The sequence below is a fragment of the Mesitornis unicolor genome, unplaced genomic scaffold (genome assembly GCF_000695765.1).
Source record: "Mesitornis unicolor isolate BGI_N332 unplaced genomic scaffold, ASM69576v1 scaffold3982, whole genome shotgun sequence".
NCBI classification, from domain to species: domain Eukaryota; kingdom Metazoa; phylum Chordata; class Aves; order Mesitornithiformes; family Mesitornithidae; genus Mesitornis; species Mesitornis unicolor.
In genome coordinates, this window is record NW_010171079.1 from 56,720 (window position 1) to 75,038 (window position 18,319).

The 18,319-nt window shown below is 42.1% G+C and overlaps 1 protein-coding gene across 1 annotated transcript in view; it reads right to left on the reverse strand.

Annotated features, from left to right (window-relative positions):
• The window catches only part of SORBS1 (sorbin and SH3 domain containing 1), a 76,002-nt gene that overhangs the window by 52,710 nt on the left and 4,973 nt on the right, over positions 1–18,319 (reverse strand). The window contains exons 2-8 of the mRNA XM_010179885.1: positions 14,776–14,831; positions 13,502–13,567; positions 11,321–11,416; positions 8,204–8,323; positions 6,631–6,657; positions 6,344–6,459; positions 2,183–2,554 (exon numbers count right to left, since the gene is read on the reverse strand). Coding sequence (XP_010178187.1) covers positions 2,183–2,554; positions 6,344–6,459; positions 6,631–6,657; positions 8,204–8,323; positions 11,321–11,416; positions 13,502–13,567; positions 14,776–14,831 — 853 coding nt within the window. The remainder of the gene's footprint in view (positions 1–2,182; positions 2,555–6,343; positions 6,460–6,630; positions 6,658–8,203; positions 8,324–11,320; positions 11,417–13,501; positions 13,568–14,775; positions 14,832–18,319) is intronic.

The window sequence follows — 18,319 nt, forward strand, 5'->3', positions numbered from 1 at the left end:
AACTAGCTCATCTCTGAAACATCTCAGTCCAGGGATACTGGGCTTTTGTTGAGTAAGGGGAAAAGATAAAGAAGAGATGATGACTAAGACTGTGTGTGCCAGCTTAGGCTGAGATTTTTCAAAGCTTCTTAAGAAATTTGGACACACAATTACTGTTTATGGGAAATGAGCATCCAAAGAAAGAAAGCACGGAACAGTGTACCAGATTTCTGCACTCCTGCTACTTTACTGTCAGACTGAAATGCTGCAAGCCACTGATCTGTAAAATGGAGCTGAGCATTCAGGGGCATTTTCATTGCTATTCAAAAAACCCTGATTATGCAGAGAATATTGCTCCAGAAGAATTCTGACTCCTGGCTTTTCTGGCCAAGTGTAACTAGGTGCCCTTCATACTCACCAGTGTCAGGGGAAAGGACTTACAGGATCAGGCAGGGGACTGAACAGGGGCCAGAGTAAGGGCTGGCACCAGAGCTCAGACATAAATTTCAGTGAGAATCGGCTGCAATCAGAACAGACACCTACATTCTCTTCATCCTCGAGTCAAAAATAGGGAAGAACAATCCTGTTCTGCTGGATGGAGGTGATCTTGCTCCAAGCAGCACCTGATCAGGCCATAGACATTTCATTGGGACAGAAAAGAATCCATGATCTTCAGAAATAGATGTCCCTAAGAGAGAGACCTGGCCCCATTTTGCTGGCTGTAATCATATTCCAAACAATGTAATCTGGAAAAAGGAGTGGGAGTCAGGGAGAAGTATGTGAGAGTTGAGTTTCAGCTTCACTTTAATAACTAAAATATAAAGAACCTCTTAAAGAAGAGGGATAGCAGATCAGGATAGGCTCAGCAGCCTCAGAGAAGTCACTGAGGTGGGTGAACAAAGACGATTTAAATCATTGTGGAAAACGTCTCTGTGACCACATGCCTGAAGTAAGCATGCACAAAAATGTTTTAAAACTCTCATCTCATCAAAATCAGGTACAACAAAATTTCCACTACTCCTCCATGGTTTGAGTCCCTGTTGAATTTTTCTGCAGCCTGAAGACAGGCTCCGTTAAAAAGAAACAACCAAACAAAAACCAACAACAAAAACCCCAAAACCCACACCACACAAAAAACCCAAACCAAACCAAAGAAACCCAAAACTTTCATTGTTCTCTGCTTTAAAACAGCACCAATTTCAACAGAAGCAGACAGGCCAATGCTGAGAACTTTTTAAAATACCATCCTCGGTTGTTCGTTTTCTTCCCCCCTCACATGTCTGTTTGCTAGATCCCTAGAGAGTCAGAGGGCAGAGAAAGCATCATCATGAGAGAAAAGTGCTTCTGCTGAACTTCTTGCTTGCCCTTACAAGCAACCATATAAAAAAAGATGGTAGCTGTAAGACTTCCAGTACTAGGAGGGTCAGGTACTTTCTGCCTCCTCTGCAACTTTAACTGAGAGCTACTTTTCCTCTTTGTCCCTGAGGACTTTTTAAAACAGCTGATGATTTCAAAGAGAAACAAAACCTAACCCAAGGGGAACACGGTAAAATCCAAGTTAAAACTGTTGTGGATTGAATTCTTCAAAATTTTCAGAGGCAAGCAATTCCAAACCAAAGAGATCCTCTCCTCCTAGTCTATCCCATAACACCTACATGCTCAGAAGACTCTTAGCTCAGTAACTGATATTATTGTTTGTAAGTCATTGGATACTAGCAGCAATCTTACACTGGTTTCAGCAGGGATTTGTATAAAGACCATATGGTCTTGTGGCTCCAAGTGGAACAGAAATCCAGCCCTAACCTTTAACTGGTCTGTTGTGGGTGCTTTAAATAATATTCCAACACAATTAAGGATGCTATTAAAAGAGCCTGAAGACATCAGTTAGTTGCAGCTATTCTGTTTATACAGAACTCATTATTCTGAGCAAATCCTGTGAAGACTCTTAAGGTGTGCATCAGAATGGACACAAAGGGAGACAGTCAAATGTTGATGCAAAGAGTCAATAGAAAGTTCGAAGCTGCACAAGGCAGGCAACACAGCATGCACTAGTACAGGGCGTAAACAAGGTTTCAGTTGTCATGCTGCTGGCAGGGAGTGAGTCATCACTCCTCTCTCAAGTTTAGTATTGCAAGGAGAAAGTAATTTTAATCTGGGAATACAAATTTAGGAAAAGGACAAGGAGGGTACTTGGCAAGCTTACTGTATGTGGGATGACTCCAGTGATTTCAGGCTTCAAGCCCCTGTGCAAAGCCCCTGTGACTGGAGGGACAAGTGAAGGTGGTGATGAGAAGAATGGCAGTTTCGGGTAAACAGAGGGTAATGTGCCAGATGTGGAGGGTGCTTGGTTATGGTGGGAACCCCTCTGGAGATGTGGGGGAATGAAATCATCTAGAGTCGGAAAAGTCAAGGGTGAGCCAGGAGAAACAGTCTCAGAGAATACGGAGCCTTGCCCGAAAGGAACCAGAGGCGGTGGTGGAGTGCTGGAGCTGCCTTCTTGCTGTCTGTCTGGATTAACCTGAACGAGGGGGACTACTATAACTCCAGGTTGAGCTGTGGTGGTGGCAGTGGCATCCTGTAGGAAACAAGGTGTTGTTATGCAACGGGGAAGATCGGTACTTTAGTCTAACGCAGCCGTATAGTGTCATGCAAGGATGCACACAAAATTATATGGAACCCCAACAGATTCTCTTTCCTTAAGGAGACACACTTATTCAGTCTTGCTGCTCTGGCCCCTGTGAACACGTATGGTTTTTAACAAAAATCTTCCTTCCCCTCACCACCCCTCTTCTCCAGTTCTGTGCAGTGAGGCTGTATCAAACCACAGAACAGCTCTGCATTCGCCATCACTTGAGAAGCACTAACCATCACATTACAGAGTTTGCTTCTTTTACACCTCCCTGAAATAGAAAGATCCTCACCAGCCCAACCCAAGCCCCTAAAAGCACCACACACGCACAAACACACAGATCAATGTTGGGGGGGGCACGCATGAGGTGTTAAGTATTATCAAGTAGAAGACCACAAGACTCGAGTGGCACGACGAGTGTTCAGAAATTAGGTAGAAGGGATTAGGATCAAGGGAACATTGTAATGAATTAAAGAACTGTTCACACGGCTGAAAGAAAAAAAAGTTATGGAGAAAACATGTACCATGCTGCGTCCCATTGCCTTGTATGGTGTCTGTCGCTGCTGAGTAAGGTAAGGCTCTTTTCTCATCCTGTCCTCTGTGGCAGCTGTGCTCTGGGGCTCTAGCACTCTGTCCCTCACAGCTTGCGGTGGTGACGACTGAGTCCGGGAGGGTTGGCCCGCACCATAACTAACTGCGTCTTTACTGAGAACAATGTAAAAGTACGGCCTGGGAGGAATAGGAGGAGGAGGAGGAGCAGGAAGAGACTTTCCAGTATCTGTTACAGAGGAAACAATGTTGGTGGCTGGTGCCTGAGTGAGCTCAGCACCCAAATTGGTGCTGGCTGCTGGGTCATGTGTAGTGCCAGTGGAATTTTCAGATGTGGCTGAGCAAGTGCTGTTAGATAAACAAGCTACATATAGTTTGGTGACCTTTTTATCCGGCTTCGTCTCATGACTGGAATTCATTCCAGCCTTACTACTGGGATCTGCCCTGTCAGGGTTGCGTTGTACAGATGATGCATCTGATGAGGAGCGACTTTCCAAGAGTGGCCACCCAGCATGCACCTCATCTTTGGGACCTGAAGAGGGAGAATGCCCTGCTGGCAAGCCTTGCTTCCCACTGGGGATGGCCCCATAGGGGGTAGGTGATGAGAAATAACACCGTGCACTGGCATTTGGTGATGCACGCTGTGGATAAGGCTTGGGTGCATTCAGGTACACGCAGTCCATGATGGGCACTGGCAACAAGTTGGTTGCTTTAGTGTCAGTGTGAGGACGCCATGCAAAGCTTTCCTCTTTGGGAAGAGGAGGACGGGGAGGAGCAAGGGCCTGCCCAGGGAGAGTCAAGAAGGAAGAGAGGGAGAGAGGAAGCAGCACCAAATGAAAGGAAAAAGGAAGGAAAAAATAAATAAATTCAAAGAATGAATTTGGTCATTAGACTTGGGTTAAGTAGGTTTTAATACAGCAAGAACAAAAAGCAAATACAGTATCTGGAAGGTCAGTGCAGAACTCACTCACATTCATCATCTCACACATTCTCTCTTTCTTAGCACTGCTCAATGCAGCACACAAACTTTACCCAGCTCTCAAGTCCCTGCCTACATGTTTCTCTCTCTCGGCTAAATAAATCTCAGTGCTGTATTGTTTCAAGAGGCCTGCACAGCAACACCCACCATGCCCCTGGGAAAGCTTGAGTCAAGATTTAACATCCTGGCTAACTAAGCTCAGGCTCATGCTTCAGCTGTGTAACTAGACACCTCCCAGCACTGAGGACATTTGAATCACAAAGTCGAGTTCAGAGCTCTAGGCCATCTCTGCTGCATAAGTGCACTGCTGAAAAATTAACATTGTGAAGTTTCACCACTGCTAATGAAAGCAAACATCATGTGAATACTATAGCCTGCCACAGCTGGCTAAGTAAAATGTCAGCATTTCTTCCTTCTAAAAGCTAGCTCTTGAATTCTTTTCAGGAGCTTTCAGTCCTGAAAATGCTTTCAGGAAGACCAGAACAATTAAAGTTTCTTAAGGAACTGATTTCATAAGAATCTGCCTAAAGAATCAAGATCACTGACAGGAGAAATCTTGCTTCAGTAAATAATTTAAAAAAGCTTTACTGGTTTTGGTACTTTGCAACATACAGGTTGCTAACTCCACAACTGCCTGCCAACAGCAACTCCAATTACAGTGATTTTTTTCTGAAAGCCAAATTGTTTTGAAGTAAAATAATACAGCAATAGAGAGGTTTCATTTTATTTATTGCTTTGTTGCCAGTAGCTGAAAACTATAAAGTACTGAAAGGAAGAGAACTAAAACACCTTCCCAGTGAACAGCAGCTCCCTGAATTCTTGCAAATTAACCCTCTGGAGACTATGAAAGTAGGTTTTACACAAACCCTGTTATCATATCTTTACGGGCAAAGGCTGGCTCAACCACTGCTAAAATGGCCAAAAACAGAGAACAAAGATGTCTTAACAGCTTACAGTATTCAAATCTGAAAAAATACCTCTAAAATTCATCCACATATGACAGGCTGTGGCCAGCACACATTCTTGTTATATGTATAATAGACCTAGAGTAGTTCCATGAAATTACAGCTGCTGTCCCAAAATCTACTGTCTTCATGCTGCCCCTCTTTCCATCCCTTCTCTGATGTGTAAGGGAGTAGAAAAGTGGGTTTGTAAGTGCTCCTTCTGAAGGGCTTCTGCTTCTGGAACAGACTCATTCCTTTTCACTCCTTAAGGACAACAGTTTCAGTCTGGAGACTTCAGGGTGCCGCAATATTTCCCTAGGTTAGGCAATGCCTCGCTTTACCACTACACAGTATTATCAGGAAATATTAATTCACCACCTGAAATTGCTGCTTTCCATTTTCTTCCATTTCAGCTTAGTTTGGACAGCAGTCCTTGAGACTTCTATAATAAGTACTTACTATGTGCATCAGTGCTCTCTCTGTTCATCAACAAGATCAATAAAGGACTATGGGACAGCTGTAAGTAGCAGGCAGTAAATGGATCTCTCCTTTAGGGTGCTGCTTCCCATGCCTTCATCTGAGTTGTGCCTTCTTCACTTTCACTTACAATTTCAGGAACAGTGTCTGTTCTGTGCCATTGCCATAGGACCCTGCTGATCAGTCACCCTGACAGGGCAAAAGGCTTCAAAAGGCACTTGATTTCACAGAAGAAAGCAGTTTCTAACGAAGGGTTTCCTTATCAGCTTTTAGATTGCTTCTGTGCAAAACAATTACCCAAAAGAAAAAGGATGAAGTGACACTTCTCTGAACAGATTGACTTCAACAGTTTACCTTCAGGTACAAATAACTGTGCCCTTGTTGACTTGTATCAATTACAGTATTAAAACTGAAAGACATTTCCTCAATATCTTATTTTTAAGGTAGGGTGTAACTCTGCTTTCAGCCTGCAGCAACCTCTAGGAAATAGAGGAACATAAAAGACAAAACAGTAATAGATGACTACTTCACCATTTTTCTTGAAAATAAACAGCGTCCTCCGCCTCCTTCATCCATCAAGGAAACACTGTGGCATGCCTGAACACACGAGCTCTACAGCACTCTGCTGATATCAGCGTTGCCCCCATTTTAAAGATAGGAAAAGCTGAGGCACAGCAACTTACCCAAGTCTGCAGCAAAGTTTGGAGTTCAACTCAGGACTCCTGACCATGAATCCAGTGCTTGAACCCAGAAGATCACACTCAGGGTCACAGAAGAAAGGCTTACCTGGGGCTTGCTGTCTGAGGAAAGGTTCGGACGCACACTCCTATAACCCTTGGCAGCCAGAGAAGATGGTTGGGCATCCCCATTGGCATCAATATTAGATGACGACCTCCAGTCATCTACAAGGGGAAGGAAAACTCAGGTCACAGAGGGTTCCCTGCAGTTATAGGACAAGCCTCTTTAGCCTCTTGACTTCCATTTTTTTTCCCCTTTTTTTTTGTTTTCCAGGCAACAAGAAATAATTCCAAGAAAGCAAAAGAAACAACAACATAAGCAGCAAATGTCTGTACCTGTTTCTGTGTTTTCTGGCTTCAAACCTAAGCATTTCACAGAAGGGAGGGATGGAAGAGGTGGGGGTGGAGGACAGGCATTGAGGAAAAGAAAAGGAGGAAAAATAAACCGTTACAGTTGCAGAAAACATGTACCAATTGAAGTTAAGAGTCGAGCTACTTCATTTCACACATAAAATGCTTTCTGACAGGGCTGCCTAATTACCATAGAGACCAGCCCTAAACATGATGCCCTCCTTGTTTCTGACCTTTGTAAACACAAGGCAATTCATTCAGAGCAATGAAGAAACAATTGTTCATTGACATTCTTATTTCAGAGGCAAAAAGGCAGCCCAGCGAGCTACTTTCTAAAGCTGCAGCTTGATATCCAGACACCACAAATCACAGGAAATGTAAGGACCCCGTATTCAGCCATGATGCAGGCTATGAAGACATACCTACCCTTACCAACATCACTGCGTATGAATAACTGAGATAAAGGACTGCCAACAAATAGATCAGGTTTTGCAGACTAAGTGCATGTGCACGAAGGGAATTATCAAATATGATGTCACTTTACAAGCCAGTCCCTGCAGCTGGATGCATTGGTCTCATCATCTATTTACCCATCTCCCACTGGGCTCCCCCCCACCCCTCTACCCGTTTTGCTGTTTAAGTTACATGCAAAAAGCTCTTCCAGCTCCAAAGTACATTTCATAAAGCGATTCAGAGAGTAAGCAAAGGAAGTATTAATGAGCTGATTTCCATAGTAATGGGCTCGTTGCCATTCAGGCTGCTGGAAATTTATGAAGCCATCAAGAGAAAGGAGAGAGGCAATGGTGGGGGGTAGGAGTGAAGAAACAGAGAATGGCAAGCGTGAAAAGAAGGTAGGTCACGGGTGGAGCAGAATGGGAGGAGAAGACGGAGCAGAAAGCAGCACATTGGGGCTGGAATGAATGAGATTGCCCTTCCTCCAACAATACAGTCAGAAACGATGTATGCTTTGCTTTCAAGAGCAAGTTTGACCCTCTCCCCTCTTAATGGCATCTTGCCTTTGGGAGTTCATCCTCTCTGCCAGACTCACGACACTGGCCAGGTTTGTTATGCTTTGCCTGTCTCCTACAATTAAGTAATTACACGTCTGCTATTGAAAGAGAACAGAGTTCTGTGGCGACACTGTCTGGAATTATCCCTGCTCCCTTGACAACCCAAGTGAATGCTATGGTGGCAGTATCACCACCACTCGGCCTCTTTCTGTTTCACCTCGTGCCTAGGATAAAAGAAGATGACATGAGCCTGCCAGGAAAAAAACCAAAACAACCAACAACACAAAATGAAAACCACAAAAAAAATAAAAAAAACAAAACAAAACAGACAAACTTGAGCCAATGAGTGAGTGGTCAGGAAACCTGCACCAGGAGAGAACGGGAGTTAAGTCTCCCTCCATGGATCTGGTTCTTGCAAGAGGTTTCTGACTATGCTACGGGATTTTGGGCTTTGAATTGTAGCTAAAAGAAAAATCCCAAGACCCTGGACTGACCTCACTTGAGGTTATTATGATTAATATGTTCCAGTTAACTTTCAACCCACTTACTTTCAGGTTGCTCAACATCCTGAGAACATGGTGAAGTGATATTCTGATTCTCTTCAGTGGCTGGAGATGCCCGGAGGGTCACAGCTCCTTTTCCGCTGCAGACTCTAGTGGGATCCATTTCTATAGGAAATGTACATGCACAGAGCAGACACATTGAAACAGATTATACAAGGCTATTAGAAGCCATCAGAGCTCTACAGAGTCATTTCAGCATGGCTGCCTTTGGGTGAATCAATCTAGTAATGTTTATGCAGATGAAGATTAGCTCTGGATTTAAAGCATTGAGAAATCAAAGCAGTTTCATATTCATGTAACAGATGATTGTAGAAATAAGTTCTGAGTCAGTGTAACGGAGCTAAGAAAGGAGTAAAAAGGGTTTGAACCAAACTTCACAAGTCCTTTTGGTTTTTTTGGTCTGCTTTGTGTGGAGATACCGTACTAGCAAGGACATTCTACCATTACACTTGTGGCTCTTCTATAGGAATGCCCCAGTGGTATAAAGCAATACGATTTGTGTGCTGAAGTCTTAAAAATGCCTTTTGTGCAGGACTAAGAGAGAAAAGTCTTATGACCACTGAAGAATAAAATCTTGTAACTATGTTGAATATGATCTACAGGCAGGGCACTGCAAGCCACCTCCTTTCCATCTCCCCCTGTTTCATGGCAGTGTTTCACCTTCTGACAGAGGAATCCAAATCCCACAAACTAGAAGGGGATTTAACATATACCCTGTTCATATCACCCTGTGAGCCAGACACCAGATCAAGCACAGTTCAGCACAGCTTCTGTGCAGGCTTACCTTTATGCATTTCGGTCAATGTATTTCTGTTTTTTCCTCCTGTCATCCTATTAAGTAATAAAAAACAAGTACTTCAAGGCTATCTTTCACCTCTTACTTAAAATCCTTCCGGAGACTTGTTTCCTCTAAGACACCTATAGAAACAATAAGCCTAAAGAGTCTCTCGCTTACCCGAGCTACTTCCACAGGAAAACACATCACCTCCCTTTCTCATTCACTATTACTGACCCTGCAGCTGTCATCAGACTTCACTTTAACCTACCTAAACAGAAATGCTAGCGCTACCATGACACAGCACAGGGAGCCTGAAGAGGTCCTGAGCACGTGCTGTGTTATACAAATGACAACACGATGATTTTTATTTTTCCGAGGTGAAGATCATGCTACCTCTGCATGGGGAGAGATGCAGCTCCTCTCTGAAACTGTTATTACAATGAAAGTTATGCCTTCAGACTGGACAGAAGGGGGAAAGGCTGCTGCTTACTGCCCAGACAACAGCCAGCGTTTGTGCAGATCAGTGTTCCCTGGTGATTTCAGTAAGACAATGCCCCACTAAATTCACACCAGTACATTGCCTATAGAGCATGACAACACCTCAAATAAGGCTGCAAAACACACAAACCACAGCCAAGGTGGCCACAATACAGGGAAACATCAATAGTGCCAGATGGACAACAACAGTAAGGGGAAAAACTCAAAGAATGTCGAACACCTGGCTTACATCGAAAGCTGTCTGCGCTGGAATCATCACATTGCCTTCCAATGCTTTAGGAATTTCACAAAAAGCATAGCTTTAGATCCACACTTAGAGCTGGAGAAAGGATTAAATACATAGGGAATCAGAGGAGACTTTCCCAGAGTTCAGCCTTTAGTTCATTTAGGCAGCATCGAGGCAGCCTCTGTGATGGGAAAGACCATCCACACAGACGTATCAAATGCTGCTCAATCCTTAACTATACCCCATTTGCACTCAAACCACACAACTGATCATGCCTTAAGGTCACCCACATGCCTGGTGAAATAGAAGTTAACTTCTCTGACTGATTTTCACATGATCCAGATAGGGTCAGGATTTCTTTTGCCCAGGAGTTCAGTTCTGGTAATTGTTCTCATCCACACAGCACAACACACAGCCTTAGGACTCTGTGGACACACTTTCAAACCAGAGGACAAAGGTTTAAGCTCTGGGACTCCAGTTTCATGAGTGCTGTAATTCTGAGACATGGCCACACTGCTGGGAGTCACCAGGTCTGATTTAGACATTCAGAAAGAGTGCAGGGTAGCTTTTCTCCTACACTCCTACACCTAGATTCCCTTCACAGGCACTGGAGAGAAATGGAAACACTTAGAGTTCACCATGCCATAAATATCTTCATCATATTGGAGGAGAACAAATTTGGGAATCAAAGCACTTTTTAAAAATTTTCATACAACATATTAAACCTGTATACTGAATCAAAACAATAGGAATCAGAAAAAAATGTTCTGAACTCAACAAAATTAAAATGCTTTGAAAAGGTCTGAAAATAGAATATTGTCAGACTATTTCAATTTGGGAGAGGAAGATAAGTACCCAAGATGTTGAATTCCCACACAGTTTAGGTGAAATGAAGGAAAACAAAAATCTGAATCTCTCGGTGCAGAAATACAGAAGATGTTAATAAACATGACATTAGCACTGTACTAGTCCAACAGAGCACATGTGTGACAGATTAGGAGAGACAAGCAGTATCAGCTATACTAGTCTGTCCAAATCCAAAGTACAAAAATAATCTTGTACTTTCAGTGGGAAAACACATGCTTGGAGAAGGAGTGACAGACAGCCTAACATCCTTATTTCTAAAGATTCTGTGAAGTCAGTGTATGTACAGAAAAGCAAAACCATCAATGTTGAATGATGCTTGAACCTGTAAAATACCATCTCTGACATGCATTTACTGTGATAAAGAATAAAGATATGCAAGAAACATTCTTTGGTTCATCAGGAGTTTGGTTCAAAATGAGGCTGTAATAAGAATATTATTCATGACCAAACATAGGTAGAAGATCTTACAATGATCCCAGATTCAAGTAGACAAAAGTATGTCTGCAGAGGAGCAGCATAATTGAGAACAGTGTATGCGCCATCAAGAACTAACTTTATTACCTACTGATGAAATCTACAGCTCTGGAAACAGTGAGGAGAGGATGAAGCTGCAAACTAGCCAAAGCGCGTGGGTGAAGCGGAAAGAGAGAGAGAGAGAGAGAAAAAGAGAGAGAAAGAAGAGGGAGAATGATGGCCAACTAATGCATGGCGGGGGGAGGAAGGAAGAAGATACCTGTAGGCAGCACTAGGTGAGGAGAACTTTTCACTTTCTTCACAGGGATTATTTTAACGGCAGAAATAGAGCGTGTACATAAAGGGACGTCAACAGCTGCAAACACAAAAGTGTAAATGGCACATCCAAAAGGGAAGAACAGAGCTCGGGAAGCATGCCACAAAATTTTCTAATGTACTTGGAGACACAATAGCAGGAAATTTCAAATACGAAAGCAGTCCAGAGAGCAGTGGTGCAACCGTTAAAAATATCCCTTCGTTCGCCCTAATTCAGGACGTGTCTGTTTTATGCAGCACACAGAACCGCTTACTGAATTGACTAACTGCTGACTGCCACTATGCTGCAGGCAAAAGAATCTGGAAGCATTAGTTTTTAGAAGCCATCAAAAAATTTTAGTGTAATCATTTAGCTGAGATACACTACATGCAAAACCAAAAATGTTAACGTTAATATGGCTCAGTTAAAACAAAATAAAGTGAAAAAAAACAAGGATTGAAAGGTTGAGAGAGAAACTTTAAACTACTCACATTACATGAATTCTGGATTTTATGGTACATATTTTACAAGTTCACCAACAGAATGACGTGAAACATGAACTAATCTTGAAAATAGTCCCATGCCAAAGGGCAGCATCAAAATAACAATTTCAGAAAAAATCCATCCATTTAAACAGTAAATCGAGGAGATTTCTACTGGATTCCATCAGCCAGCACACTAGACATAATAACATAGGGGAAAACCATACATAGCATGCAAAATTCTAGCAATTGTTACAAAACTGCCCAAAACAGCTGGTATTTTTTCCTTCTGACTCTGTATTGCAGCTAAAGCAGAACTGGTTAAAAAAAGCGGGGGGGGAGGGAGTAAACAAAGGTAAAAAAGGGCAAAGGCAAAACTACTCAGAGGTGAAGCTCAACAGGATCTGCCAAGATAAACATCTTATAAATCATGGTTCCACCAGAATAACTTGAGTTGTGCTCTTGCTTGCTGCAGAGCTGGGATTTTCTCCTTTAAAGCCTATTAGCTTTCTGCACGTATTAACTGGAAAAAGCGCTAGATGCCTGCTCAAATTCCATGCCGCCTCTCTCAGGCCTGCAAAACTGCAAGTACAAGGAATCACACTTCTAATACTTCACACACCGATACTGAGCACCAGGCCAGCCTGAGGGAGGCATTGCCATCAGGGTAGTGTGTACACCCCCTCTTGTGGCAGATCTTTCTGGTCTCTGGTAAAACTGGAAAGCAGAGACTTCACCAACCTAGAAAAAAGATGGGGGAAGAGCTTGACAGAATTTTTTCAAACTTCATAAAATCAGTTTTTAATTCGATGGGATTGTTTTAATTTTTTTTATTTTTTTTTAATTTTTTTTTTTTAAAAGAATAACCCAAATAAAACCCTGTTCTCCACGCTTCTCCCTGAGCACTGGAGACCCTGCAAATACAATAGATCCCAAATCCAAGTAGTCTGTGGTTTAGGAAACAACCCTAATTCTGTTCTGCTCTGTGACTGACTGAATTCATCTATCCGCAATGCAGTCAAAATACTAACCACTATAAGAAAGCATCAAAGGAAAAGAAAGGAAATGAAACCAGAAAAAGAAACAACCCATGCAACCACATACTTTCACCCTGCCAAAGCACACACCATTGCTATACAATATTCAATGCTATAAAGCACACTGCAAACCTGCTGATGTTAACATGAAGACTGGTTTGTTTAGATAAGTTTGGGTTTTAAATTGATGTTGCTAATGACAGATTTTTTTATTACTTAAACGGTTAGTTTCTGCCCTTCAATCCTGGGCTCAGACTTTCATCTCCCACTGAAGTTGACAGGATTCACACATAGACACCCAAAAACCCATGCTGTCTAAACACACTGAGATTGATTCACAGGTGCTCACAAGCACCACAAGTAGTGCACGGCTTTCCTCAAAACAGCACTAAAAATATACAAAGCAGCAAATCCAGCCTGCCACCTTTAAGAGACAAAGAACACTTGTTCAGCTAAGAAATACTGCTGCTGCTGGCATGGTGCAGCACAAGGCTTTTCTTGTATCAGTCGCCAAGCAAACTAAATTTGGAAACCCCTGCTGTAGCGAATGTCCGGGAAAATCAACCGCATCACACAGCTGACATGCAGGGGGAGCTGCAGAGATGTCGCTGAAGCTCTTAACCCACCTTTTTCTTGTCCATTGCTGCTCAGACCATTGACAACAGTTTTTGCAACATCAATTTCTTCGTGTTCTGTAAGACAAGTGAAGAAGCAGATTACTTCTGGGTTAAAACCTCTGCAACTGAATTTAACCTATGAGGGGATGCGATGGGTTAGCACTATTTGATGCATGAACTAGGATATCTCAGATGTTGCTTGGAGACACAAACCTCCCTTGGATGACACATCTGTTTCTCCTTTCCCTTTGCCTACTTGAACTGCAGTCTCTTTTAACCAGGGACTGTCTCTGTATGTGCATCCAACTCAGTGATGAGATTTTCAAGTGAGATTTTTCAAGTTTGCAACGTCCTCAGCTGACATGAATAAAACTGGTTCTTGTGAATTCAGAGAAACACAGAAGATAGTTCTAGAAAGGACCTCCAAGGGTTGTCTAAAACCATATTCTGACCCATGGCAGACACAAATTTACCTCAGTCACTGCTGACAAATGTTTGCCCGACGAGTACTTACAAAGCTTCCAGCATCACCCTAAAGTAGCCTGTTTCAGTGCTTCACAACCTGGAAGTCTATCAATGCTAAAGCCAAATTCCCAGCTCATGCTTTTCAGACCCCAGTTGGTCTCCTAGCTTTCCTCTGGACTGTCTCCAAATGGTTCACATTTTTCTCAAAATCTGGTGCTAAAAACTGGACAGGATACTCCAGCTGAGACTTTCTAGGTGCTAAACTCAAGTGGGAATATTATTCCACAGGTCCTAGATATCACACTTCAGCATGGTGTCTGCTTTGTTTTTCACCCTGATTTCACCTGTTACCCAGACAAGTCCAGAAGTTTTCTTCCTCTTCTGAATGAGCCCTCACTTTCTAGTACCTCATTTTGCTTTGAACAGCTGATTTTTCCTATCCAGATGTCAACCTTTACATTCACCCCTACTAAAACATATAAAACTTTCAGATATTTTTTTCAGGTAATCAATAAATTTGAATTCTTGTATTCCCAAGTGAATGAAGCTGAAGTGACCTACTCCAGCTCAAAAATTTTCCAGTAATTTTTTTTGGCATTATAAGCCAAATTGAAACAACAAATGCAAAGCCAGGACACCTCTTACTACAAAGCCATTCTGCTGTTGCCTTAATAGTCAAATTCCCTGAGTTTTCAAGAGCTTTGACTCATGGAGGCAGAAGAAGAATAAAAAAAAAAAAAAAGAATAATTGTATCAGAAACAGATCGGAATATTTCTAGTAAAAAACCAGAATGCCAATGAGGGCAATACAGACTTACCAGAGCTCATTGTGGCAGAGGGACTTGCCTTTTTCACTTCTGGATTTTCTTTATCTCTGTATAAAGTGAAAGGCAGAATGGTTACGTTTGGTTTCATACCTGTCCAGACAGCACTGGACATGATGCTAGACATTCATCACAGAAGTCAAGGTAATAGTCACAGTTTATTTAAAAAATTTAGATTCAAAACCCAAAAGGATTTATGTCAACCACCAGTTACATTTTTCCATAGAATCATAGAATGTATTGGGCTGGAAGGGACCTTTAAAGATCATCTAGTCCAACCCCTCTGCAGTTAGTTTTGCTGATAATTATAAGAAACTAAAGAGTATTTCCACCCAGTATGGGTACTAATTTCAGATTTTAGGACTAATCTTCAACGTCAAATTGTAAGATACTGATTAAAGCCTAAAAGTCTATATATGGCAAAGTGCAAATCTGGCTATCTTCTAATATATAAAACATGCATCACCTTTAAGAAAAAAAAAATCTCAGTGAGACTAAAAGCTTTAAGCTAAAACTCTCAACTTAGACGATTACCAGGTTTCAAGGCGATCTGTTGATCAGATTAGTCTCTCATTTGAGAGATGTTTTAATATGGAAGAGATATATTTGTCAAAATGCACATTAACTCCTGCACCAAGCATTTCCAGTGCTGCAGTGCCACTGATATTTTCAAGATCAGACTCAAGTAAGTGAAATTTTAAAATTAGAAGCTTTAATCCTCCTGGGACTAAAGACAGTGAAATTATCAACCCAAGAGAAAAACCTATCAAATGGGGACCAGAGGAGAAAAAAGTCAATTCTCACAGTCATAAGAGCCTACGGAGGACAACTGTGGCGCCTATTCATATCTAGTGCCCACTTCTGCAGGGCCTCGATACCTGCAGCAAATGAATCCATTTCAATGTCACACCACAGATGTTGGTTTGAATAGCCAAAAAGCATCATTTCTACAAAACAAGTTCATGTTTGCCAAGATGTCTCCACTCTCTATAGGTCGTTGGTTGAATTACAAACCCTTTAATTTTGTGTTCCCATCTTTTTTTCCCCCCATCAAAAGTTAGTGCTAAAGAGAGCAAGGTCAAGTGTAACTCCACCCAACTAATGGCTTCCATGACACAAACAGAAATAGGTATTTGAAGCTGCAAAACCATGCATAAACAAAGACCCTAATTGTTGAAGTATAGGAAAAAACTGCTCAGAGAAACCAGAAACTAGACAAGAGAGCTGAAGATATTTGTTTTCCTGTTACACGAACTGAAGGCAGCAAGGGGACATTGCAAGAGGTGGAAATTGCCTTTGGGTAATTGAGTTTGTTCTCTTGCCTCAAACATTCCTATTCTCAACTAGCATTTGTTTCATACCAGGCAGAACATAATGAGCATGTTCAACAGATACTCAAAAGGAAAGAAAAGAAAATTCAACAAGCAAATATAGTAACAGATCAGTCTGTAAAACCAGCCAATATCTGGGCTCTCCAGCATGCCACCCTAGCAACAGCTGCCAACACTTAATTATTTAAATATTTCTTCATTAAAATATCCACATAAGATATACACGGTTGGTTGGTGAAGGGTCAGCAGGATGCAGCCTAACTCCAGACTGATCCCAGTAAAACACAGTGTGAAGCAGAGCGTGCAGTCTAAAACCAGTCAACAACAAAAGCTGAGCTCAGCTTAAAGGTCTGCTACCTTACTTTGCCTGCCTGTACAGTATCTGCTTTGTTTCTACCATTTCATATTAGCTGTGACTACCCTGAAAAAGTAACAGTTGACACAGCCTGAAAATTTAGACAAATGTATTTAAAAATAATGGTCCTCTAATCACTGTATGCCTCAGTTACACAAAGATGCCTTAATTCAAGCAAAGCAGTATGAAACAGGCTAAAATGATGGGCTATCCAGGCTTAGGAGGTCTGTAGCAACCTCATGCTCTTCTAGGTATGGAAAACTGGTACAAGTTAAACAGGCAAAGGCAGGGTTCACCACTGCTGCAACTCCACAGCAACACAGGTCCCCTTCCACAATGGCACTATTGGAGCAATTAAACTTGTGACCCCATGCTTTATACATTTTAAACTGTCTCATCTCTGTTTAGAAACAGTGACAGCACAACTACCACAACACTCTGACATCAGTGATGTCTTTCTGATTCAAGGGTCTTGACATTGCTTACAGTGTGAAGCACTTGCCTTCACTACATTAAGAAAAGCATTAAGGAAAGAATTGACACCAAAAAAAGTACAATTATTTGGCCTTAAAAGAACAAATTACTTTTCACAATGATTTGAGGTTAAAAATAAAGCGATGATTAAAGAAGCAAGTTTGCTAAAATTAAATGGAGGTGTACAAGCTCATTAGAATTAGATCTAGAAAAATTACTTTTCCACATATCCCCACACTTACTAGCAATTATGGAATTCAATTAAAATAACAAGCATTCACTGTTCACCTACTGTGAAACTAATCAGCATGATTCAAGCACTCAAACGAACACATACTTAATGCAGGTTCCCATACACAGAATGGATTCAGCATATGCACAGGGTGAGCGTAAACTATCCTGAGCGCCTGCTGGTGTAACTTCAGAAGCTCCACTTAAAAGCTGATTTTGATCAGTTGAGGATCTGCATACAGATTTGCTGTGTGCAGGTAGAAATAACTGCTGTTCAGATTGAGGAAATTACAGTGCACGTTTGAAGCTGAGAACATGCTTCGGTGCCTTTTTGCATCAGCGGTACAGTTATTCTACCTGTCTCCCATATGTTTAACCCAAACCCCATAGTGAAGTCCTATGAGACCTATCTTAGCCCTAACTCTGCTCTTGGAACCAGGTACACGGTGCAGCCAGATGGCGCATCTGGCTCCATAGCCCCAGTAAAGCAAAGTGTTGCCCTCTGTAACACTTGGGAAGGTACAGGCTGTAAGTCAGTGTGCCGTGAGTGTTTGGGTGGTACACCCTTAGACAGAGCAATCCCTGCCAGGTTGGCCAGACAGGATGTCCATGGGCTCTGGGAGATGGTGGACCTAGAAACATTTGCTGTTCCCAGTGCCTCTCAAGAATCTCCTGTAGATACGGCCCAGTCATTCCTGTAGAAACACATGCAAGTGCACTTCAGAAGGGAGCCTTTCAATGGGAGCCAAAACCAAGAACTCTCGTGTCAATACTGAAAACAGAGAAAATAGTACTGCCAGATCAGGCAAAATAAATTTAATAATAATAACAAAAACCAACTTCCAAGTGCCTCCTTCCAGCTCCCTGCTCTAACCAGTGTCTCCTTACCAGACTGGAATTCGTGTCTTTCCCGATATGTGACAGACATAGCAACAAAGGCTTCAAAACTGCAGACAATCAAAACACAGTGAAAGGTAATAAATTGCTCAGGGCATAAGCCAGCAGCTGTAACCCTGAATATGCCAATGTCCATACGTAACATCCACCAACTCCTTGCCAGTTTGGTCATACCTCTAGGACGATGTTTAATGCTTCCTTCCTCCCTTTCACCCCCAGTACATTTCTTCCAAGGCTGTGGCTCTTTCCC